At 53.0% G+C, this 25,649-nt stretch overlaps 1 protein-coding gene across 3 annotated transcripts in view; it reads left to right on the forward strand.

The window, feature by feature from the left end:
- CAPN13 (calpain 13) overlaps positions 1 to 25,649 on the forward strand; it is a 75,435-nt gene that overhangs the window by 43,681 nt on the left and 6,105 nt on the right. The window contains exons 8-22 of one of the 3 annotated variants that reach the window (XM_045844429.1): positions 448 to 512; positions 4,492 to 4,566; positions 5,653 to 5,813; positions 6,908 to 7,050; positions 9,361 to 9,372; positions 11,629 to 11,831; positions 12,356 to 12,392; positions 12,747 to 12,803; positions 15,672 to 15,729; positions 15,834 to 15,892; positions 17,403 to 17,474; positions 18,859 to 18,934; positions 20,789 to 20,917; positions 21,909 to 21,964; positions 22,524 to 22,581. In XM_045844429.1, the coding sequence (XP_045700385.1) occupies positions 448 to 512; positions 4,492 to 4,566; positions 5,653 to 5,813; positions 6,908 to 7,050; positions 9,361 to 9,372; positions 11,629 to 11,831; positions 12,356 to 12,392; positions 12,747 to 12,803; positions 15,672 to 15,729; positions 15,834 to 15,892; positions 17,403 to 17,474; positions 18,859 to 18,934; positions 20,789 to 20,917; positions 21,909 to 21,964; positions 22,524 to 22,550 (1,230 nt within the window). In that variant the 3' untranslated portion in view covers positions 22,551 to 22,581. Of the gene's footprint in view, positions 1 to 447; positions 534 to 4,491; positions 4,567 to 5,652; positions 5,814 to 6,907; positions 7,051 to 9,360; positions 9,373 to 11,628; positions 11,832 to 12,355; positions 12,393 to 12,746; positions 12,804 to 15,671; positions 15,730 to 15,833; positions 15,893 to 17,402; positions 17,475 to 18,858; positions 18,935 to 20,788; positions 20,918 to 21,908; positions 21,965 to 22,523; positions 22,582 to 25,649 lie in introns of all 3 variants that reach the window. The other 2 variants (XM_045844427.1, XM_045844428.1) reach the window with 2 other exon arrangements.

Below are 25,649 nucleotides of genomic sequence, written 5' to 3' on the forward strand. Positions count from 1 at the left end.
GGCGCTGTGCAGACCTGACACAGCTCCCAGCGGCGACTGGCAGGGAAGTGCTGTGTCTGGAATAGAGATGCCGCTGTGACGGGGCCTAGAGGAGGCTAGAGACCCGTAGAGTCTGCAGCCCGAGGCAACGTCCTGTGCTGTTTATCTGCTATTAAATCTCAGCTCACCCAAGTTCTGGGATGAAGCCACAGGGAATGATGAAGTCGCACCTGCCCTGCGAGGTGCTGAGCAGAAAGGGGCCATTTTCTCCTCTATCTCATTCCAACTCCTTGCAGGCAGCAGGCATCGATTTTTTTTTCTTTCAGGGTTTTTTTTTTTCTGTCTGCAGCCAAATGAGGTCAGAAGTTAAATTGGTCCTTGGAGGTAAAAAGCAGCTGCATTCATATCCCCTGTTTCTGCTGACTTCTGCTGGAGAGCTCTGACAGTTTCCTTTTCTGTTCGTTACAGATTCAGTCCAGGACAGGCTGGGAAGATCTTATCCGCCTGTGGAACCCCTGGGGCGACACTGAATGGCAAGGGCGCTGGGGGGACGGGTACGGCTTCTGAAAACCTGTCTGTCTGTCAGGGAGACTCGGTCACCCGGACCTGCGTGCAGAGAGCTCCCTGCCCCAGGAGGGTGGTGTTTGTCCCCCCCCCCGCCCCGCTGTTCACAGTTCACACCCTCGTGTGTCTGTCAGTCTGTCTCGCGTGCCCCTGGTGCCATTCACCAAACACCTATTAGACACCGACTGAGTACTCTCTGTACTAAGTACACTGTCAGGTGGGTGTGTGGGATAGGTACAGGTGACAAGACCCAGTGTCTGTCCTCCAGAAGTTCAGAATCTAGAGCTTTGAGCCCCCAAATTCAGAATTAGTGTTTTTTAAAAATGGGTGTGGGGGCAGAGCAGGAGCCAAGTTCCACCTGGCAGAGGGAGCTGAGAGCAGGTGTCTCCTCACATAAATGGGTCTCACAGGACTCTGGTCCTGATGAAGCCGTGTCCTCAGGATAGAAAAGACTTCATCCGTCAGGGAGAGGGCATGGGGAAACTGAGGCCAAGATCTAGACGGTCATTTTACTCAGTCCATCTGGGACGATGTCATGCCTTCACGTGGGACCGGTGCGTGGGCTAGCACCTCACTCAGAGAGAGTATGAGTGAGTGGAGCTAAGCGGGTCTCCGCTGCCCCTATTGGCCATGTCCCAGGAAGCTGCCCTCAGGCCCAGCTGACCAGTGAGGGCCCATCTGTGAGGTCAGAGGTTCCCAGGAGCTGGGCTGGCATTTCCCAGCCGCCAGGACAACGAGTCTCTGATCCCCACCCTCTTGCTGAGAACGAGATGGCGGTCCCAAGAGGGACAGGGGGCCAGGGACAGCCAGTGGGGCCCAGCCCCCCAGCCCCGTCTCATCCCTCTGAGGGTGTTGGGTCACAGCAGCGGCCACAACAGCATTGCCGGGGGTGAGGGAGGTGGGGGGCGGAGATTGTGTGGGAAGAAGTTGGGAATGGGAAAGAGAACATGATTTGCAAAAAAATACACAGCATTCAGACAGACAGGAGAACAGGACCCAATAAGCAGGGAATGTCAGCACAATGACAAGGGAGTTCTAGAAGGTGGATGCAGAGCTGGCCAGTGTCCAGGCCCCAATTTGTGGCCACCCAGAATGGGGCCCACTGGCCCAGGCAAGGCGGTGACGGGGACCTTTCTGATCCTCTGTGAGCCCCAACAGCTGATGGGAGCCTGCACCAGCGGACCCTCAGCAAATAGGAGCTGGAAATACGATTAGGCTGGGGGGTAGGAAGCAAGAGAGAGAGGGGAGGAAGGAGAAAACAAACAAACCTGGGTGTGATCGCAGATGCTCCCTGGAGAGCCAGGTGGTGGCTAAACCTCCTGCACAGGAGGGGAGTGAATTTGCAAACCCAGGAACCACCGAACAATGTTTGTATACTCAGTGGTCCTTTCGCCATTTTTCTTGCCTCTCTTCTTCCTTCCTTCCCGGGCTACCCTTTGCCCTCCCCAATGTAAATCTTCACAACTTCTGGCCCTGTCCTCCTCAGTTATCACCCCAAGCTGCCAAATAAACCCCAGGGGGCAATATAAGCAGCCAGCATCCCTGATTCCGGGTTGGCTGTTGAGCCAAAACTGGAGGAGAAGCAAATGCCAAGGACACATTCCCTTGCAAGGGCCACAAATTCACGAGCTGATGCCTTGCCCAGTCTCCCACGCTAAGCGTCGAATGACCAGGGCAGGCAACAAGGGACACGGGAGATCAGGGAAGAGAAGCCGCCAGTGGGCTGGCATGTGTTCAGGGAAAGCCTGGATGAGACTGAGTTTGAGTTCGACCTCCAAAAAAAGTATGACTCACTTCGGAAGAGATCACTGTGTAGGTGGGGACGCGTGGGCCACTGGGCCGAGCCAGGGACATTTACAGAGCGTTCAAGGCCAACAGGCTGGCCCGAGGCAGAGGAACCAGGGAGAGGGGCGTTAGGAGCCGGGGCTGAGCCCAGTGCCAGCTAGAAGTTTGGGTTGACGCTCTCCGGGTTTACGGAGGCCTCTGAGCGAGGGAGAGAGGTGTGCACCACGGGGCCTGGGGGTGTTTTAGCGGAACATTTCCCACCAGAAGCCAGGCTGAAAGGAAGTGATGGAGCTACGTAATCATTGTCTCCATGAAGGTGGTCGGTGTCCTCCTTTTTAAAGGATGGAGATGGATAGACGGAGCCAGGTGGTCTGATCTCAGCCATAATTGAAATTTCAGTCGCACACACTTAGAGGCAAACTTGCATGAATCGATAGCTTATTGATTTACACTACATTTATTTTCCCTTATACACTGCAGAAAACGTAATTATCGCTTAATTATAAAATTGCCATTTTACAAAAGCACATCCGACGGGCTCAGCCTGCGGCCAGGAGCCCGGGGGGCGGTCCCTGCCTTGCTCCCCCTGCGTGGAGGTGACCTGGTCCTTGACGCAAGCCGCTCACACAGGAAGACCTCATTACACTTCTGCGTCTCCGGGGCCCGTCGCCACTGAGCACGCCTCCACTTTGAGGAGTGGGCTGAGGGCGGGGCACCGGTTCCCTTCTGCCCCTGAACATCTCCTTCACCACAGACCGTAGGACTACTTTCTGGAACACATTACCCCAACGAAGTCAATAATCTTAACTATTAATTAAGTGAGCAAAATATTATTGCATGCCTACTGTGTGCCAAGGCATTGTGTGAAGCTTCTGTGATGCTACCATTACCATGGTGAGCAAAGCTCATTGATCTCATGGATGTTGAGAAGCTCCAAGGAGGGGACGGCCGAGCGGGGTCCTTTGGAAAAGACAGTAATGCTGGGAAAAACGGAAGGCAGCAGGAGAAGGGGAAGGCCGAACTTGAGAACTGTTTCCACAAAAGAAGCGTAGGCATGAGCGTGCAGGAGTTGAGCAGGGCTGTTGAGGACGGGACTCTGTGGATGTCACACATTTGTAAGGTGGCCGGGAGTCAGCTGACTCCAAGGCCAGTGACACACACAGTAACAAGTAACGCAGGGCGCCACACACTGGGACAGGCATCGTGCAGGGTGCCGGGGAGCTCCAAGGAGGGAGGGGCCTTGACACTGCAGGCGGAGTGGGATGCCAGAGCGGAGCAAGCACAGCCTCTCAGCGAGGGCCTTTTCAGGGGCAGGAGGACTAAGAGCTATTGGGTTACAGGACTGAAAGGTGGAAGAGTATTCCGGGCAGAAGCAGCATCGTGGGGAAGTCGAGGAGGTGGGGGGAGGGGGGAGGACAGGGGTATTTCTAAGTGAAGACATCCATTATTGCTAGAGCGTAGCATTCAAGGGTGGGGCTAGGGAAACAGGGAGCTGCTCTGGTGAAGCCGGAGAGGAGGGTAGAGGCCCAGGTGCTGGTTCAGGAGTTTGAACTTCATCCTGAGAGTAAACGGGAACTACTACTGTGTTGTAAGCGGGGAGGTGCCGTAACCAGATTTCTGGTTTAGAAAGATTGTTTCGATGTCAGTGTGAAGAACGGATGGGAGGGTGGGCACGACTGAGTTTGGGGAGACCAGTGAGAAGTGCACGAGGGAGAGGAGGGTTCCTGAACCTGGAGCAGCCATAGGGATGGAAGTAAAATAGGGTGGATGGCTTCGAGAGGGAGCTAGGAGCTGGAATCAACAGTTCATTACCACGGGTGCTTGTTCGGATGTGGGGGAGTGAGCGAGAGCGACCTCATGTTCTCGTTTGGGCAATAGGAGGAGGCCAAGGGTGAGCGCTGTTTGGGATAAGTGGATTTCGGGGTCACTGAGGGTGACATGAGATGGACCACAGCGTGCATCCACCTAGAGCTCAGGAAAGGGGACGGGCTGGGGACAGGCTAAGGACAGGCTGGAAGCCATCGGCATGTAGAGAACGACTTAATCCTGTCACTAGGTAAAGCGACACTCTCCACTTGTGCCAAGGGCCCCTGTGGGGCCAGATGGGGTTGAGAGGGGACACTCTGAGAGGTCTCACCTTCTGGTCTCTCTGTTCACACTCAGGTCTCTGGAGTGGCAGGAAACCCAGGACCCACGGAAAAGCCAGCTGTATAAGAATAAGGAAGATGGCGAGTTTTGGTATTTGCTCTTCTTTTAAAATTACACTTTAAATCTTTAACAATTGTCCACACCCTCAATCGTCCCCCTTTCCCTCAAGTTTTCTGAGGCTAGAGATCAGCTTTGCAGGGACCTGTGCAGAGGGAGCCTTTTTTCTCAACCAGGACACAAGAGCCTTGAAGGGGAAATTACTTGCGTGCTCTCTGTGTGAAAGACACAGCATCTCTGAAATCCTGGAACTTCTAGGAAATGTTCATGGTAGAGGGAAATATTGGCACTGAAGCTTTGAGTCCAAGTTTTCCTGGAACCTGAGATGCATGGCTTTCATGCCTGTATCTGTTCTGCCTCTTGCCGGGACCTTGGAGCCGAATTCCAGGAGAGTGAGCTCGGTGTCCGTCCCCCAGCCCCGGGGCCAGAGTCCCGGTGAGACACGGGTGTCATCCATCACCCAGCAGCTCCATAGGACTAGATGTTTTGGAAACACATTTCTGGCCATATGTTCTCACCTTAAAGGATGAGATGGACATTTCTCTGAGGGTGACAGTTTAAATGCACTGTGACATCTGGGGAAAGGAAGCTGAGTCTCAGTAATGAAGAATTAGAGGACCAAATGTAAATTAAAAGGAAAAATATTTCTGGTATCTCCACTTTCATCACAGCACGAGGTGGGATTTAGGTGTTGAATTCTTTTTAATCTGATAAGAAAAGAAAGTTCCACGATGAAATTGGCAAAGGGCCCGAGGAAAAGGCGACTCTGCTCCCCGCGTGAAGGACTCAGAGCAGAGAGGGACTGGCGGTCACCCTGTAGGCTGTGAGCCGGCACGGTTCGGTCAGTGGGTCGAGGAGACGGTCATCCGTGATAAAGCCCTTGCCAGGTGACACGCACAACCCAGAACTCGACTGCCCTTGTCCTCCCAGCCACTAGGAGGAGAAGTGCACTCGACAGTGGGTGGCCCAGAATGAGAACGAGGCTCCACCTTTGGGCAGGACCGTGGCGAGCCAACGAGAGCCGTAGCTGACAGGCAGAGAGGCACCGTGAAACGAGGGGACCCCCACCCTGGAGACAAAAACAGTGCTCATGAAGTGATGTGCCTCTACCTCTAACAGGATGCCATGCCGAGACTTCCAAGACAACTTCTTCTGCCTGTATGTGTGCAACCAGTACCCTGTCAGCCTGGACCATGGCAACACGTCTTTGGGAACATGGTCTGAGATGATGTTTAAGAGCCGTGTGATTCCGGGAGGTACCACAGATGATTACGACATTGGTAAGGACTCCGCTGGATGGGGAGCTGCCAGCCCTGGCTTCAGGCCCCGGGGCTCTCGGTTCTAGACCATCCGCCCGAAGTTGGGAGGAAAGGAATTTGTTAGCCCAAAGGAAAAGCTGTGGTTCTCCAAGGGAAATGGTTGCTAGTGGGGGTGGGCGGGAAAATCCCAAACGGGCCTCCCGCCCCTTTGTTCTCCCCATTATCCCGACGCTGACCTCTACCCGCCTCCCAGGAGTGGAGCAGGATGACTGCTCCCCAGCCATTTCCAGGAAGTTGGGGGAGTGAGGAAAGAACACTGGACAAAGCCGAGGGCGGGCTAAACCCTCGTCCTTGCTGTACACTGGCTTTGTGACTCGGAGAATAGAGCTGGTCTCTGTCCTCAGCCTCCCTACCTGTGAACAGTGGATTTGGGAACCCCTGTCTGCCCTTAGAAACCACAAGACCCCCCCCCCCCAGACATCGGGGAGAACATTCCCACCCCCTGGGCTGGTGTGTCCTGCAGTATTGCACTGAGATCCCAGACGAAGGCCTCCTCCGAGAGGAATCACAGGGGACCCTGGGAGCGGCGCATGGTCCCGCTGCACCTCCCACTCCCCGTGTGTGACAGCGATGAGGAAAAGGGCTCCCTGTGAAGATGGACCTGAGTGTGTTTACACAGCCTTGAGAGGGGAGGTGTGTAAACTATGCGTGTGTGCACGAGTGTGCGTGTGTGTTTGCATCTCGACCTGCGCATTCCCTCTCCTTGGCATCTGCCTGTCTTGAATGGTTTGCCTGACAACCCCCTCCCCCAGGGCGCCCCTCTTCTCAACCTTCAGGCCCCTCACTCTGCTGGTCCTCATCGTTCGAGTTTAAGAAACATTCTCACCAAGTGGCGAATGTATGTTTCTCCTCTTTGTGTTTAAAAGGAGGAGACCGAGGCTCACAAAATAAAGCAGCTTGTTCCATAGCTAGCAACCGTGGGGACTAGGACCCAGGCCTTAGATCCCCAAATCCGGCATTCTGACCCCTCCCCCAGGCCTCCCTGAACTAGACACGGCCCCACCAGGAGTCCCATGGGCCCAGCTGAGCTCCGGTAACAGCTCTTCCTCTTGCAGGAGGACCTCAGAGCGACACGCAGTACATCTTCTCCGTGCCGGAGATCACGGAAGGCAACAATGTCACCGTGTCTTTCAACATCATGCCACAGACTTTAAAGGCAAATGACGGGAAATTTCCACTGAATTTCCATGTGTTCAAGGTAAGACAGACTGCTTCTGGGCTAGCCCTCTCAGGACTTTTGTGTCCACATTGCAGGGAGAGAACAGCCAACCGGGCTAGGAGATTTTGCTAGACCGCAGAGATAAAACCCAAAGAGGCTATAGAGTTCATCTGGTCCAGCTCCGTAAATCTGCGGGAAAGCCTGAGGCAGAGAGGAGGTTAGACTTGGCAATGGGACACACCCCCTGTTCCTGTCGGCTTCTCCTGGCAGCTGCATGCCCTAATGCTTGTTGCTGAAAACGCAGTCCGGTCCAAGAACAGCGGTTTTAACAGGGCAGATTCCCGGGACCACTCGAGCCTCCTGAATCTGAATCTCCGCTGACAGAGTCTGAAAATCTGCATTGCAGTGAGCTCCCTGGGTGATGCTTGTGGAAGGAAAGCTTGAGAATCATTAGATAAACTTTGGGAGAACTTTCAGGGAAAGGCTATAAAGCCAGGAGATGTTTTTCTGTTATGTTTAGACCAAAGGCCTGCTGTAGCTCAGTGGTTGGCTTGTAAGCATCTGCTTAGCCACTCATCCAAGGCCAAGTTTTCCTCTCCACCCGGCCTCCCTCCCCTTCATGGCACTCCCAACCAGCTGTTTAGCTCCGGGGGAAGTGGGTGGAGGCAATTCCTCCTGCCTATAAGCCTGCACATACTCCAACTGTGAGTAGATAATCAGGGAATTTGTTTTCTAAAAATACCATTTAAAACAAGACTTACAAAAGGAAACCCGATACCTCTGCGCCCTCCCCCTTCCCCAAGTAATTAAATGCATCCTGAAGATAAAGTGAATGTCTCTGAAACTGTATACCCCACAGCCTCTGCAATTTACTTGGATAATGAAGCTCATGCAGCCATCAAATGCTGGGATCCCCTCTCCTCCCATTAGAGCTGAAGAAGCTGAGGCCCAGTGGGGTGGAGTGACAGGGGCAGAGTTAATGGCAGAGCTGGGGACCGGGCACCCGATGTTCCCCAAGCCATCACCTCCGTGGCTGGAGCTCTGGTGACAACATCTGTAGGAATCTCAGTTTCTGTTCAGTGAGACTAAGGCAACATTCGCAACCATGGGTCTTAGCCCATATATGGACAAACAGTCCCGTGTGCTGGCTGCTGCTCATGTTAATAAGAAGTCCACTGACACAGAGTTCCAAGAGTGTGCACATCCATTGTCTCAAAAACCCTAGTTTTTATAGATGTGGAAGCCAAAGCCAAGAGCAAGAATGGCCTGCCCAATGTACAGCTAGGAGGTACCAATATCTGCCTGATACCAGAACTTCTGGTCCCAGGTCCCGGGCTCTTAGCAGGACTTAGGCACGTGCCCTTCTGGTGGTGCCCACAGCTCAAAGGGAAACAACAATTCTGGCTCCAGAAGGAGAGCCCTTTGGGGTCTGCTCCCTCTGAGCACACTTCCGCTTCCTAGTTGCATGAAATCAATGGACAAGGGTGGACAGGCCATTTCATCTCCCCTCCAAAGTGCCTCCCCCGGGCTGGGACGCCCTATCTCCCTTCCAGCTGACCCCTGTTTGCAGAGAAGTCAGCCTGGACAAATCAAGGGATCTGTACTCTTAGGTGCACCCAGGGGCAGCAGTGGAAAAGAACTGAAACCCTGCCAGCTGTGCCAACCTGCACTGTTGGTGGATCTGAATGACAAAAGGAGCAACACCACTTCTCTATTTCCACCTCTGCTACTTAGTGTGTTGAGGCACAGTTTCCCCATCCCCAAAATAAGGAGCCCAGCGCCCGCTAGCAGGATTACTGTGACAATTGTGCACATGACACAGAAGTGCTTTGCAAACTGTGGAGTGGCCGAGAAATGGTCTGCGTTCCTTCTGCCAGGTGGAAAGACCGGAATGTAGGTATTTCCCCGTTCAGGTGCACACACCTATTCTCTACAAACCCAGGGAGCTGCAACAAATTCCCATCACATTTCACAGTACTCTCATGGGATGAAAGAAGTTTACCTCTCACTGGAGCCCCGAAGCTGGAGAACTTACGTTTGGTCGAGACTCTGTCTTACCTCCAGGCCCCAGCAACATCCCGCGTTCCTCCCAGGTTTTCCATCACTGCTGTGACGAGTGACCACAGCTGGCTGAGCTGGCGCAGGACGGGTCTCCTCCTCTCAGGCACCTTCGTCCCCTCCCCCACGTCCTCCCCTTCATGTGTTTGGCTTCTTTTCTCACAGCTCCACACAGGGAGTGTGCAATGGTCCCGTTCATCCCCGAGCGTGCCTGAGCCCGGCTGCTGGATTGGCTTGCTTTTGTGTATTTGTTTCAGCTCCTGAACCTGCCTTTCTTCTTCTCCCCCGCAGGTCGACTCTCAGGTATTGCTCGCCACCCCCGTCATTGGGCTTCTCCTGCCTCTGTTGCTGTCTATCGGTCAAGCGTTCAACAGCCTTGGCCTTGACACGTTTCTCACTGTTCGGTGGCTGCAGATTCAGTCTTGCTAAATCCCGTAACAGCTACAAGCTTAGAGTCTCCAAACAGGTCAGCGATGAAGGACATATTTTAGCAGGGCTGCTCTAAAGGTTGGACCCCGTGAGCTGTTCTCTGGTTTGACATTCAAGAGGAACTGCGCCTGTAAAATCATCCTCAGGCATTTGGCTTCTAATAGATAAGGTTGATGCAACCGGTTCCTTTTCATTTAAGATGAGAGGCAGGACTAACAGGGTGCCTTGGGAGGATCTTTGTCAGTCCCCAAGCAGAATGCATGCTGTGCAAATACAACTTCAAGGGACATCCTCCAGTTCCTCTTACGACCAAATTGCTACTGGTCTGAAGTAGATATTCTGGCTCAGCACTGGGGAAAGGTGGCTTAAAACACAAGTAAAGATGGAAAGGGCAGATGGTGTTTGGAAAACCTAGCTCACAAGCACTCAGACCCTTTAAATGGGTTCTGCGGTGCTGTTGCTCCCACGGGGAGACCTGTGCCTGGGGCCTGAGGAGGGGAGGGAGCGAGTGGGATGTAGCCATAGCCAATGGGTGGTGACTAGCAGGCTGGCAGGTCCAGGGAAGGGGGGGCCCAACAGGTAGACAGAGGCTAGACAGGGCGTGTCTCAGTAGGGGATGCTCTGAACGCCGGGGCACCAAGCAAACAGCAAGGAGGCCTGTCTGGTACTGCAGCAGCTCAGGCACAGAGCTGAGGTTAGGATATGACTCTGATCCCTGGCACCCCAGGCACAGAAGTGGGATTTCTGGACAGGCCTCAAGGGAAGCACTCGGATGCAAGGAACAGGACAGTGTTCTAGTTCCCAGAGCTAGAGAATGGGGCGGGGACTTGATCCAGGAAAAGGCACAAGCCCCATCCCCACAACTACAGGGTCGGTCTCCGTGTGGCCAGTGAGCAACTAGTCATGTGTTGATTTGGTGCTCGGTTCTCTGAGCACTAAACTAAGAGCCCCTGTCACGGCCTCACACTCACACTTCTTGCTGCCATTGAGTACGTTCTGCAGGACCAGGAGCCTGGGCTGAGCAATGAGGGTGCAGGGGAAGGAGGAGGATGGGAGAACAGGGAAAACCTTCTCTTCTAGATTATAGGGAGCATGATGCCCACACCTGTGCACATAAGACACACACAGAGCCACAGGACAGTGCTGCCCTTCTGGAGAACTGATCTCACCATTACTTTTGCCAGCAGGGCTGGACCAGCAAGCCGAGCTGGACCAGCAAACCAGGCTCCACCCCTGCTGAGGCTGTTGAGAATGTCAACAGAATCACTTGGGAGATTCCACCCAGAACCTTGCAGAATCCCTGGGGCAGAGGTCTATCTCCTGTCCCATCTTGTAGCCCAGACCTGTCCCCACCCCCTGAAACCTCACTGGCTACAATGCTGCCACTGTGCAAAGTTCCCACCCTCTGGAAAAAAAAAAAAAAAAAAGCTCTTCCCTGCTCCCTATTTTTCCCCAAGGCAGAGCTCACAAATAATCATTTCATGCAGCATAACCATTCTAAATGGAATCCCCATGCTCGACTGTGTTGGGGATAATTTATTTAGTAAGGGGTTTTTATTATGTAATATGTATGTGACATCCAGTAATGGGAACTGCGTTAAATTTATTGTTTTATCTCTAAGAAAATATTGAAATAAAAGGAAAATGATCAGGGCCTATTATTCTCCAATGAGAAGAAATTTCAGGGCCCCGCTAGAAAGATGAAGTAGGAGGAGTGAAAGGAACCCGACGCGGCAGCACCACAGCAGCCCAAGGAGAGCTCTGCGAAAGGTGCGGGACAGGCGGGGCTTTGGAGGCTCCCAAAGTAATTCAATGCGAAAACAATCTCACTAGTGGTCATGGGATTCTTCTTTGTACATAAGCAGAGAGAGGAACCCAGAAACATGGGATGCTGTTAGACTTAGTGACATAAAAACCGTGTGTCATTATCTCTTTGCACTCATTGTAGCATTAGCATCTATATTAAACAGCAGTGTAAACCCTATTGCATTGTCAGAGTTTGGGTAGGCACCGTCTCCCTTTTTGGGGCCTATTTTGGTCAATGGAGCGGGGTCTGGAAGGGGGTGGGTCTCCCCCTGTGGCAGGATGCAGGCACAGGGGGCCTCTCTCACCGCCACCGTGTTCCTCTAGTTTCAGCACTTCCGGGAGAGATTGCCACCCACGTTTTTCTCCCAGTTCAGAAATGCTGACAAGGGCATAGTGACGCGAAGTAAGTACAACCTCACCAAGTGCTTCACCCTGAGCCCGGGGACCTACGTGGTGGTCGTGTCTGCGTACAAAGAAGCAGTTGAGTTTTTGCTCCGAATCTTCCTGAAAATGCCGAACACGGACAGGTAAGAACCTCTGGGATTCTAAATAAAAAATTCTACCTAGTGTTATAAAAACACACCGTGGAGGGTCTTCCATGCCAAGTCCATGGTCACGATTGGGCACCGCATCCCCTCTGGGCCCCGAGGCAGACAGCACTGGAACCCTGGCAGTCTTTACAGTTGAGCATGGACGAAGCCTCATCAGTTCAGCAGGCCTGATAGCCCCGGGCCACCGATCGGAGCTGGACCGTGAGACAACGCTTGTCCTGCATCCTGGCGGTGGGGGTTATGATCACGAATATCTAGATGGGAAAGAAACAACTTACCACGTGACTAAGGGCCAGATGACCCAAAAGACTGGAACACACGGTCACGATGGCCCTCTGTCTGCCAACTGCCACTGCTGCCCCGGTCACAGCCTGCTGTGCCGAGGGCTCCCCACTCAGGCCCCACTCAGGGGTAAATGCCCCCTCGGGTGCCCTCCACGTGTAAGCCTCGTTTGAATAGTGCGTGGTCATTCTTGTCACGCTGTCCCCCTGATTTTCTAGGAACCCGGGCAGCAATTTCAGCCTCAAAGCACTGAAGGTAGGTGTGCGGCAAGGTAGCTAGTGGGCTTTACCGGCCACCTACCATCCCTGAGAGCTCCTGTCTCCTTCCTTCTCGCCTCACCCCTGACCCACGGACACAGAGGCACCGTGAGGGGCCGGTGCGGCCCGAAGGGGCGGGGCGGAGGGGAGAAGACCGGGCCTCCGGGGCCCGCTGTGCTCAGCCGTCTTCTTTCCACGGACTTCCATCTGCCGGTTCCCTAAAGTCTGTGCCCGGCTGCCGGGCGAAGCCTCTGTCTCAGATCCAGTGGGGGGTGGTTGTGCCCTCCCTGTACCCGACAGATGCCCCCTTTGCCCCAGAAATTTGACGTTGGCTGTTTTCCCTTTGATCCAGGCAAGTCTGCCAGAAAATGCCTCCCAACAAAGCATCTTCTACAGATACGCCCAGCAGGTACGGCACTTGCACTGGGACAGGTGACAGAAGGGCCCAAAGGAAGAGGTCCCTCCCGGGCTTTTATCAGGGGACAGAGGAAAGGTGACATCTCCAGAACTGAGCAGGCTACCAAGTCCTGGAGAGAAGTGACACCCAACCTGGGTGACATCTGGGACGGAAGGTAGAGCTTGGAAGGGGAGGGGCTTATTATGGGAGAGGGACGTTGCTTTTTAAATCTTTCAACAAGCAATTGGCAACACCCCTTGAAACCGGGCTCCTCCCGCTCTGCCAGCTCCCGCTGACCTTGGCACCATTCCCCCCGGGGATGGCCAGCTGCGGAAAGCACCAACAGTGCTCTTCCTGCCAAGCAAGCCACCTATGTCCACAGGGGATTTTCTTAATGGTTTTATAAACCGTTATAAAGAACTCCTTGACTTGTCAGGATGAAAAACAGCTGCCAAGGGCTCTGCACAATGGGCTCTTTACAATTAATAATCATGTTGGTGTGGAAAGTGATACAGATGATCGCGGGCATGGTGCCAGCTTCAGGCCAGGCAGAGGCCAAGGGCAGGAAGGATGCCAGACATTGGGACGGCTGATGGGGCCATGGTGACCAGAAGGCAGCCCAAAGAGATATTACTCGGGTAGCCTGGGCTCAGAGGAGAACACAAGGAGAAATGAAAAACGTGGCTGGCATGCAGGGTATATGTCACAAGGTGAAGCTCTGTATGGACCTCCTTGAAATCAATATGGGCCCCGGATTCAGGTCCACACCTGGGCTGATTCCAAAGGTACTTGATACAAAATTATTGTCTCAATCTGTGAGCTCCTGAAGGCAGGGATGACATCATGTGCATTTCTTGTCCCCGTGACCTACCACTGCCCTTGACAAAGAGAAGGTGCTCCATCAATTTGCATAGAATGAAGACAGATTAGCTCCCCCAGAGCAGATGCCCAAGCTCAGGCCACTGTCCCAAGGTGAGCAGCAGGACCTGATTCGGATACCTGAGACCAAGCTGGTGACAAAATCCTCAGCCTGGTCTGTGACCCTGCACATGTGAAATAAAAATTACCATTTGTGAGATGACAAATGGTACAGATTCCCTAATTAGGACTTTTCCAAACAACCAAATGTCTCTCATGGAGGGCAACTGGAGCCCACACGGGGCCCCTGTAGAAAGGAGGCACAGATGCAGCTTGGTGCCAAGGTGCACGGCCAGGAAGTAGAACCCAGTCTGGACTCCAACCCCTTCTCATCCCTCGCCCGGGCACCCTTGAGTGGGACCAGCATCATTCTGCACAACCTGCAAACTCTACTCAGAGGTTGTCCCCTCCAAGAAAAGTTGAAAGCCAAATACTTGTCTCTGCACCACTGTATTCTTTCTCTGGATCTCTCGTACCCATTTAACTAGCCTTCAGTAAACGTAGGGGCTTGATAGTACTGCCACTGTTACCACGCGTCCCCTTCATCAGCCATGGTAGTGGTGATGTTGTCCTAACCCAGGGGCTGCCTGTAGGCAAGCCAGGGTGCAGCTGGCCTCTGGGACAGGCCAGGTCCATCCATCCATCATTTATTCAGTTGGCAAACACGTCCCCCAAATGTAGGACATACCGAGTACCACATCAAGCTTTGGGAGAGCAGCGTCAGTCCTTGGGAATCTCACATTGAGGTCGTAGAGATGGAGAGCAGATTCCTTGCAGGTGTGTTGAGGTCAACTTCATCTCTATTCCTATCCTCATCTCCTCAAACATGTTGGTGGTTACTGCATCCAGGGGCCAGGTCAGACCTGCAAAGGAAGGAGGTATGATCCATGCTTGTATTCTTGTTGGTTAGAATTTCTCGCCGACATGTCCACTGCTCTGCAAAGCAAGTTGCCGTGATTCTCTGGAGGAAAACACTGTTGATTGTGCGCCTGTGACACCGGCTCCCCTGACATAACTGACCCAGGAGACACTGGAGGGATGACCTTAGGGCCAACCCTGGGACACATGTTTGTCATCTTTGGGGTGCTGGTTCTCAGAAGACCCCCAAACAGTCACCTTCTTCCCCCTAAGCTGGTGCCAGCCACTCTGCAAGGCCATCTGCTGGGAGGCCTCACTCCAACTCCTTCCCCATATGAAAGTGTTTCCCGGGTGTTGACATCCCATCGTGCCCTCAGCTTTTACCAGCAGACGTGAGAAACAGCCACAGGCAGAACTTCCCTTCTTCTCTGCCACGTCGCCAGGGAGGACACTGCCCATGAAGCTGCTCAGGGGCCCAGTTAATGCCTATGGACGTTCTGGCCAGAAAGTGTTTCTCTTCCCTTAACCTCTGCTGCTTCCCATTTTTAATCCTAGGAAAACCATGACGTCTCCCCTTCTGCTTCAGAGTCTGGGGAGACGAATGCTAAGGACTGTGCTCGATTAGAGCCGCTCCTCTGGGCCTGGATTCCCAGCCTTTTCATCACTGCTCACCACACACACACACACACACACACACACACACACGTATATTCTATAGTCGTTTTTTCCTTGTCTCTTTCTGGAAGCAAGTGGTGAATTGGCTCATTCCGTGATACTTCTCCTGAGGGGCTCCCCAGTGCCACGCACGGTGGGGAGGAAGCAAACTCCAAGTTCAGCCTAATAATGAGTGAAGAGATAAATGCAAGGCACCCACACAAGGTATCGGACATCGGGAGCCATGAGCACTGCAGATGGGCAGAGCAGGGAGTTACCCCCATGGCCTGGAGCCATCAGGAAAGGCTTCCTGAGAGCCGGAACACCGGCACTGGGTGGGAACTGCGGCTGGAAATCCGAGTGCTTTCAGGCAGCCAGGCAGCCAGGCAGCCGCGCCCCTCGGCTGCTGGGCGCAGAATGATCCCAGCATTCCTCCCTTGTTTGGATCAGGGACTAAACATGGATGCCACCGGGCTCCAGAGCCTTCTCAACCAGGAGTTACTGCGAGGTGAGGAAGGACCTGCTGTTGTCCCCAACGTCATCCCCACTGCCAAGCCAGTCCAATGCCGCCCTCCCCGACATTTCAGCCCCTCCCATTCTTCCCCGTCTCAGGACTTCCGCGGGACGCATTCTCTCTGGATGAGGCCCGGAGCATCGTGGCGCTGATGGATGTATCCTTTGCAGTCATATCCTCCCTTCCCCATCCGCTCGGTGGGCTTTCCCCAGAGTCTAATTAGCGTGTTATTTTTCTCTCAATATTGTCCCTTCTTCTTGGTTCTGAGAGCTCACCACAGGGCCTAGCTTTCCGTGCATTCTAGACTAACGCCCTAACTCTCCAGGATAACCATAGCAACAGTGGCAGTAGTTACCATCTATCGACAACTACCGTGAGCCAAGAACTATATGGGTGTGTGTATGTTCTTTCCTTGCAATTCTTGTAACGACCTCTGTGCTAAGTATCACCATACAGTGGCAGCAGGGGTTCAGAGAGGTTAAGTAACTTGCCCAGATTACACAGCTAATTAGAATTTGTGCCTGGACTCCTGCCTCCTTGTAGCAGTGATGGAAACTCTTCGCCCCTGCTCTCCCTCGCCACTGGAGGAGCCTTCACTATTTGAATATCTTACCCAATTACCCCAGTCACTGAAACTTATAGAGAATCCTTAGGCTACACAGCAGTTGTAATCCCTATGGAAGATGGGGAGATGGAGGTTGGGGCTGCCCAGTGATGTGTCCAAGTTTCATGGACCCAAGTGGCCGAGCTGGGAATCGAACCCCGGTCCCCAGACTCCCATCCTGGGCTCTTTCTCTGATGAGCTGCTTGACCCCACCCCCTGATGGGCAGAAGAGACTAGCTTTGTGTGTGCATAACCCCAGCTTCTGCCGGTAGCTCTTCCCTCGAAGTGGGCTGTCTCTGAGAGCAAGACAGATTCCCCCGCTCTTTCATTCTTAACAAGACTTGATTGGGAATTTGAAGCCTAACATTGTCAAACAAGAGCGCTTCTTGATGAAATCATAAATCAGGCCCTGTCTCTGCCTGCGGTGGTTTGGAATCGCTGGGAGACACTGCCCATCTCTGCAGATGAGTGGAAATGGCCACAGCGGCCCCACAGCCTGGGGCAGGCGGCCCCACGGGAGTCGCATCCCCTGCAGGGCAGACAGGTCTTTGCCACCCTTCGTCCTCCTCACACTCCAGGTCCTCAGACGCCCATTCTTTTCATTCGTTCTCACGAAACCCATCATACAGAGTAACCAGGGCTGGCTCTAACACACAACATGCCTTCCACCCATTCGCAGGCACGCCTGGCCCACAGTCACTTCTCACGCTGCTTCGGGGGTTGCCGTGCCCACCCCTCTGCTGCTCCCCCCGCTCCCCTGCCAGGAGCCTCAGCCCAGCTAGAGGAGGCTGTGTTTGGGATCTCTCTCTCCCCCTGGACACAAGAGATGTTGGCCCCCTTTTCTCAGGGCCTTCTTCTCCTTGCAATTCTCCGTTTTCCCTTGTAATATGAATCTAAGCCAGGTCCTTTTCCGATGTAGTGGGGGCCAGCTGGCACGAGACCACATCCCCATCGGGGTGGCGTTGGGCCGACCGTGTCAGCAGCTGATGGATGGAGGGCTTATTGGTGGGACCTGCAGCCCTCTGCTCGCTGCACACTGCGCTGGTTAACTCTTAACGCCCAGCAGCTGCAAGTGAACGGGCAGCTCGACCCAGAGGAGTTTTCCCGGCTGTGGAGCCGCCTCCTCTGCTGCCAGGTACCAGGGGCGGGCGCTGTTCCATCCCATTGGGCAGATATGACTGGGGCCCGGTCCTGCACCAGGGGTGCGGGGCCTGAGAGAAAGGGCACCTCATCCAGGCCTGGCTAGTTCTCCCCTCAGCCCCTTAACGCTTGAACTCACAATAGTAAAATATAAGTTCCTGTGTGTGCGTCTCTCCCAGGGTGTGTCACCTGATCCCTGGCTTGGGGTTATTTGGTTTCCCACAGGGCACTGCAGTGGTGACATGTCCCCCCTGCATTAGACTGTGGGATCCCCAGGGCAGGGGCTCCCTCACAGTCATCTTCCTTCCCCAGGGCTTTCCTTAGTGTCTAGCACACAGCTGAGGCTCAAACATGCTGAACAAATGACCGCACTAATGAATCACCGAGTGAATGAGTGCACACCCCATTCGGAACACTCTCTATTTGGTGGTTATACTCACCAAAATCTATATAAGGCCAGAAAAGTGCTTCCGCTGCTATTTCACAAGGACTGTCTCCTGAAGTCGGCCTCGGTCGCACACAGACTGGGGGGCTCTTTGCCCTTGGAGTGGCTCCCGTGGGCAGCCGTGCACTGGCCAGTGTCAGGAGCCCCGCCAGCAGTTCCATGGCGCGTGTAGGCTTCACCCAAGGCGATCACTCCCCTGCTGGGCATCGAGTCCCCACCTGTGACCGTATGCTGATAATCAGGGTTTTCATGCGTATCAGGGAGAGGTAGAAACATGCTGTGCAGGTGGAGAGCCGCCCTGTACAACCTGAGGTGTCAGGGCTGCTATCGCCTGCAACTGCGTGTGGCCCTGGGGACAGCCTCCACCTGCCTGCTGAGCTCCCTGCGTGGCACTCACCCCAGCGCTTTATAAGTATCTGCTCATGCTCTCCTCGCAACAAACCCAGCAGCTGGCTAGTTAGCCCTGTGCTGCAGATGGGGAACAGGCCTGGAAAGATTAAACAACTTGCTCAGGGGTCACACAGCCGGGAATGTAAAACCAGTGAAGTTTGTGCTCACCCTACGCAAACTCTTTAGAATGCTCTGCGTCTCCCTGGGAAGCCATGAGCTGCCTTGAGCATGTGTCAGGAGCCCAGTGAAAGGGGTGAGGAAGAGGAGAGGGCAGGTTGGGAGAGGAAAGGTAGGGAAGGAGAGAAACCCCCAGCCCCGCAGCTGGAGGTCAGAGTGGGCAGCTTTATCAGGCGGAGCCCACCCCCAGACTCCCCCGGGCTCAGCCGGGCCGCCCCGCCCGCCTGGGCACTGAGCCCACTGGAGGTCTAGTGAAGCAGCCTCCAGAGATGGACAAGGGGTTTCCGGGACCCACCTCTACCCAGGACGTCCTCTTCAAGGGGGTCACTGGGACTCACGAGGGCTTCTTGCTTCTCTTCCGCATCAGAGGGTTTACCTGAACACCCAGGGGAACTCGGCCGTTTTCCTGAGCTCGGATTTGTGGAAGGCCATCAAGAGTACAGGTAACGCTGCAACAGTGGCGGGTGACTGTGGTGTGTGTGGTGTGTGACGCACACCCGCGGCACGCTGTAGGCAAGGCTGGAGCAGCGGTGTGGGACAGTGGGGACAGAGCAGAGCTGCGGCTTCCATGCCCCCTCTACCCCCTTTTGTGCACCAGCCTCTGTGGGCCCCCAGGCTCTGGACTCAGACTCTGCCTTCCTTTGCCTGAGTCCTCAGGGGCCAGCCAGGTGGCCGATCAGCCTTCTCCCCAGCCCAGCTCTAACGGTGAGAAAGTAACCCCACATAATTGGTACCCACCAGAAACAAGGTGCCCCTTGGAGATGCCTCCATCTCAGCCCCTGGGCCACCAGGGTTAAGTCCCCACGGGAGGGCTGCTGACCCGCTCTCCTGACAGAGGGTTTGGAGCTAAATGAAAGCAACGGCATCTGCCTGCTTCAAGGAGGCAAGAGCTTTCAGTCCTGGGCAGATGACAATGACACCTCAGGGTGCAGGGGTGCATCACGGTTCAGCAAGGACTTGTACTCACGGCGTCTCATCTGAGTGTCTCCACCACTGGGAACTAACTGGGAAGGGCAGGAATCATTGTCTCCACCGTACTGATGGGTGAATGGATCTGAGACAGGTTGAGTCGGGAAACGGCGCCTTCCTGAATAAAATGTAAAATCGGGTGCCCCAGGTGACACCGGTCTTCATAGCTCACCCTCCTGTGGCTGCTGGCCTGCAGAGGGGGAAACACGGGCTGCCGCTGCCCCCTTGGGCACGTAGCCTCCCCTGCATCCTTCCCGGCCGAGAGCTGTGGTTCTCCGACTCCAGTGCGCACGAGTCTGTGAGCTTGTTAAAACTCAGACTGTGAGGGCTCGCCAGCCATCTAATGTTTCTGGCTGGGAGGGCCGGGGTTGGCTCAAGAATTTGCTTTTCTGACAAATCCCCAGGTGAGGCCAAGCTCCTGACCTGGGGATGACACTTTGAGAACCACTGAGTAGCCCATGAAAGATGAAACCTTTTAAGGGGACCTCTCTAATGACTCCAGGATAATAAAAGGAAGAAAGAAACAGAACAGTTGGAATTAGACTCGGGAGCCTCCAAGGGCCCGAGTGTGGCAAGCTGGAGAGGGCATGCCCCATTGAAAGGCATTCAAGTGCACATTTTATTAACTCTGCTGGAGAAACAGTCTCTGGCTGGATGGGGCCTCCGGGCAACTGGGCATGACCCCTGATGGATGGGCCGGCTCACAAGCTTCTGCTTGCTCACCAGAGCTCGGAGGTCAGCTGAGGTTGGTACCTCCCTGGAGCTCATAAAACAACATGCAGAGAGGGCAAGCCAGCTCTGTCCTGCCCACCTGAGGCCACCTACTACGATGTGTGTGGTCTCCCCTCTGAAGACCAGCCTCTCCCCTGTATGACCAGTTTAGGACCGAATCCCCCTCTTCAGGAACCACCCGCGAGACACTCCTGTGGCCATGGGGTGGCAGAGGAAGGTGGTTTCACAGGGTCACCAGAGAGAGAGGTCTGACAGAGGCCACGCCCATCTCACCTGGGAGAGATTGGATGATTCTGGAGGCTGAGGTGTCCCCAGAACGTCAGGGTCTCAGGTATCTTGAGTTGGCCTCTGGCCAAACCCCAGAGCAGTGTCATTGTGGCCCAGCCACCAACCAAGGAAGAGGCAACTAGAGAATCATAACAACACCAAAGAGGAGGAGGGGACGGGCCCTGGGGCGAGGCTGAGTGGGAAACGGCAGTGGAAGGTCACTGGGCCCCTGGAACTGGTTTCTCAGGCCTTGCGAGGCAGGGATGCCTCCCCCCACACCCCTGCAACGCCTGACCTCCTCCCCGCTCACTGGCTCGCCTGTGGCCCAGACTTCCTTGCAGGGATCTCTGTCAGCAGTGACCTGCTGGATCTCATGGCCCTCAGGTACAGCGACAGCACCGGCAGGGTCAGCTTCCCCAGCCTGGTCTGCTTCCTGATACGACTGGAAGCCATGGCAAGTAAGTGTCACCTGGGGGACATCCTGGAGACCTTCACAGTGACCATGAGCACAGGAGAGGACCAGGGACATACCCCTGCCCCAGCCCAGGCAAGGGGTGGCCTGGACTCCCGCACAAGGAGCTGTTGCCCCAGGAGACAGAGCCGATGCCAGCCTGCATAGTTGGTGTCGTTGGCTTGTGTCCCTGGCCTCCCTTCTGCACCCTTTCCTCCCCAGGACAGTGATCCCCCTATCCCGGGTCTCTCATCTTCTCCTCCCCTGTTTATGCACTGCTTTTTCCAGAGTCAAGGTTAAATCACTGGCCCCTCTCCAGGTGGTGTTTGTAAGTTAAACCTACTCTTTGGCCAGGCAGTGAGTGATTTGGATCTCTGCTGACGAGTTGCACACGTGAGCAAATCGCTGCGGGCAAGAGGTCTTTCCCCAGGCTTCATGAACTTACTGCGAAGGCCAGAGTTTTGAGACTTTTGAGCAGCATGCCCTTTTGTTGTAAATGTAATCTAATGTGAACCCCGAGCCATAAAACAGCTCCAAGCGGAGCTGCCGCAGTCACAGTCGAGGTAGCAGTGGGATCTGGCCTCAGCGCTAATCCTTGCAGCATTCCTGCCTCGTGGCACCTCTGAGCTCAGCAATTCATGTGATGAGTGCGAGAACGGAGCCCTGGGAGGGCCGACAGGAGCCTGAGGCATAAACCTTGCCCCAAAGAGTTTTCAGCGGGACAAGGGAAGTTCCCCAAATGCTGCCCCTGCAATAATTCCTAAGACAAGCCCATGCCTCCCCACAGCCAAGTGTGAAAATGCACAGCGCAGGGAGACTGAGAGGGGAAGAGGGCATGTGGGCCGGAGCTGTCAGGGTGCTATTTGGAAGATGTGAGCCCGGAGGGGTCCCCCCAGTGAAAGGCCGAGCACACCCTGTGGAGAGGGAGGCCTTTGCATAGAACCACTGCACCTGCTTGTATATGTGCCTGACCTGACTCCTCTCCTCCTTCACCCCAGAGGCTTTCCAGCACCTCTCCAAGGACGGACAAGGGCTCTACCTGACGAAAATGGAGGTGAGCTGCCTTGCCCTCCCAGAGCCTGGGTACAGCCCTGGGCCTCCTCTGCGTCTCTGGTTCCAGGGGGCATTTTTCTCCCTGACGGTATCGAACAGCCTGTCATAGGCCAGCCAAGCTGCCAGCCTCCCTGCCTCCAATTACTGCCTTTATATATTGCTGGCTGCCAAGGCTGCTTTAGGATCTTGGCAGACAGATTTTATTTTTTTTCCGATAGCTTAATAAAGCAGAGGATTATGTGGGAGTCATAAATCCAGGAGGGAACTGAAGAACACTTGCTGAGCTCACTGTACATTAAACTTACTCCCATTGAGTTTTAGAAGAGCCTCCTGGCCCAGCCAGCTGGTTGACCTCTGCTCTCTCACTGCCTGGCTGTTCAGGGAGCAGCAGAAGATACACTGTGACAGGGGGCTGGACCTCCCGTTTGGGTTGGCATTAGCTAGAAAGGGTTGATGAGACCAGACTGAGATCTTTCAGGGGAAGAGGGTACCATTCACCCTGATCTGTGTGAAGCTAATGTGTTTGAAGACTGGTTGTAATGACAATGCTTATTTCGTAGTGGATGAACCTGGTCATGTACAGCTGAAGCAGGGAGTGCAGCAGACCCTGGAGTCCAGGTAGGACATGGCTGCTTTAGCATCATTGCTTCCTGGGGGCACGATTCCCTGCACCTGCACAAAAGATTCTCTCCCCGGGAGCAGCCTCCCATGAGGTTCCAGAGCCCTTCTGCGTGTGAGCCAAGGCTCAGCGGCTTAGAGGGGCCCTGAGTGTTAAGGCCAGTGCTGCAGATTTCATCCAAGCCATGGGGAGCAGTGGGCATTCCTGAAAGAGAGTGACCTGAAAGTCATGAGTGAGGGATTTAGAATTCTTCTTTTAAAATTAATTTATTTTTTATTCAGATCTAATTGATATTTAACATTGTGTTAGTTTTAGATATGTAACAATGATTTGATATATGTATATATGACAAAATGATCACCTCAATAAGTTTCATTAACATCTGCCACCACACAGAGTTCGAATTTTTTCTTGTGATGAAAACTTCTATGACTTACTCTCTTAGCAACCTTCAAATGTGCAATAAAGTATCGTTCACTACGGTCACCACACCGTGCATCCCCAGGACTTACTTATCCTAGAACTAAAGATTGTACCTTTTGACCCATGTTGCCCACCCCGCAACCCTCACCTCTGTATCTGTGAGTTCGGTTTTCTTTTGTTGGGGTTGCGGGTTAGCTTCCACATATAAGCACAATCATGTGGTATTTGTCTTTCTCCGTCTGACTTATTTTTCATAGCATAATGCCCTCAAGGTCTATCCCTGTTGTCACAAACGGCAGGATTGCCTTCTTTTTTATAGCTCGGTAATATTCCATTATACACGTACACCACATTTCCTCTATCCACTCATCCTCCACCCTTACATTGGATGGACTCTTATGTTGTTTTCATGCCTCAGCTATTGTGAATAACACTGCAGTGAACACAGGGGCACAGACATCTTTTCAAGTCATTGTTTTTGTTTCCTTCAGATAAATACCCGGAAGTAGAATTGTTGAATCATATGGGAGTTCCATTGCATTGTTTAATTTTTTGAGGAATCTCCATACTGCCTCCCACAGTGGCTGCACCAGCTCCCACCAACTGTGCACCACGGTTCCCTCTTCACCACGTCTTCCACAGCCTTCCTCTCTTGTCTTTTTGGTGATGGCCATTCTAACAGGTGTGAGGTGATTGCATTAGTGTGGTTTTGATTTGCATTTCCCTGATGATTAGTGGTGTTGAGCAACTTTTCATGTACCCACTGGCCTTCTGTACATCTTTTTTGGAAAAAAAACCTATTCAGATTTTATGCCCATTTTTAAATTAGATTTTTTTTTCTATTCGGTTGTATGAATTCTTTGTATATTTGGGGTATTAAGCCCTTATCAGGACATATGATGTGCAAGTATTTTTCCCATTCACTAGGTTACCTTTTCATTTTTTTAATTTCTTTTGCTTGTGCAGAAGCTTTTTAGTCTGATGTATCCTCACTTGTTTATTTTTCCTTTGATTGTTTTTGCTTTTGGGGTGAAATCCTCATAGTCAAGACCAATGTCAAGGAGATTACCCCATATTCTTATTTTTTTCTAGGAGTTTTATGGTAGGCACTTTTGTTCAAGTCTTTGATCTACTTTGAGTTGATTTTTGAGTGTGGTATAAAACAGGGGTCCAGTTTTATTCTGGAACTTTTAATTGAAGTTCCAAAGTGGAAAGGCATCACTAGTCACAGGAAGGGTGAGTGTGTGGAGCAGCCAAAATGATCAGACCTTGGGGAACCAGAAGTTGGGTCCAGCCCCAGATCCTCCATTGCCCCACTGTGTAGCTTTGCACACATCGCCAACATCTGTAGGCATCAAAATCTGATCCTCTAGCATGAGTGTGCTGAAGAATTAGTGCTCGGGTAACATTTCTTCCCATTTACCTTCAGGGAACAGACCGTACAGATACATAGTCCACACCACCCCCACACTGTAGCAGAAGTCCCTGCAGCGTCTGCTAGAATCTTCCAGAACTGGGGACCTCAATATTTTGTGTCCCCATTGTTGGACATCTTCGGGTGTTAGGTATTCTTTATCGACAGGCAACAATTTACTCTCGGGATCACTGTAGACAAAAAGACTGGGCGTGCCACTTTTAAACACTTGAGAACAGCTTTGCTGCCTAACCCAAAGCTTCTCTTCTTCGGTCATCCCTGGTGGCTCTCATCTAGGACCTATCGATGACCATTCTCTACATGCCAGTGTCCCTTTGGGGTGGACAGTTCTCCAGGGAGCAGTCCTGTGATCAACACATTCTGGGCTCCTGTTGTTTCCATGAACAGGATTTATTTAATCTCCCAATCATGTACCTGGAAATCAAGACACAGGCCCTGTCTCCATAAAGAAATAATATTTTAGCACAAATATTTCCTGATGAACACACAGTGCCTCCTAATGAACACAAGTTAACAAACATTGCAGAGATTCAAGTTAATTAGATTCAACTATATTTCCTTGAATTCCCCTCTCATTCCTTTTTAAAAATAGAACATTTGATGCTTTCCAATTCCCAATCTGCCTGATTGCTATGTCAATCTGCATGATTTCTAGTATCAGGATTGATTCTTCAATTGTATCTTTAAGCTAATTTTGCATATTGGACCTAAAGCTCCAACTTTTGAAATAGCTGGACTGCCATTACCCTTCCTCCTATAAAGGGTCTCAGTTTCCTCTTTACTAATTGTTCCACACTTCCTGTTCCTTAAGCTTATCTCAGAAGGAAGTGTACTATAAGTGGCATGGTTTTGTGTGTTTCAGTCTCTTTCAGGAATGCCTGTCATCATCCTCAGAGTGCTCCCCTGACTTCCTCATTCATCACCGCCCTCTGCCATCACATTACTGAAGCATCGCCGCTGACTCTTGGCTCATGGGTTGCTTTGCAGAATTAGAGGCAGGAGGATGAGTAACTCCTGCCCCCAGATCCACAATCCCACTTTCATCTGTAATCATCTCCCAGCTTCCTCCTGTTATGCTAGAGGGCATATCCCTCTGCGGAGGTCTTGTATCTAATTGCCTTCCACCTTCACAAGGGCTTGATTGAATGAATTCTCTCCGCTCGCTTCTGAATACTAAACCCCTCTCTCTCTCTCTCTTCTGGAGCCTTC

This window comes from Phyllostomus hastatus, unplaced genomic scaffold (assembly GCF_019186645.2).
Source record: "Phyllostomus hastatus isolate PE091 unplaced genomic scaffold, TTU_PhHast_1.1 phas_contig_402, whole genome shotgun sequence".
NCBI classification, from domain to species: domain Eukaryota; kingdom Metazoa; phylum Chordata; class Mammalia; order Chiroptera; family Phyllostomidae; genus Phyllostomus; species Phyllostomus hastatus.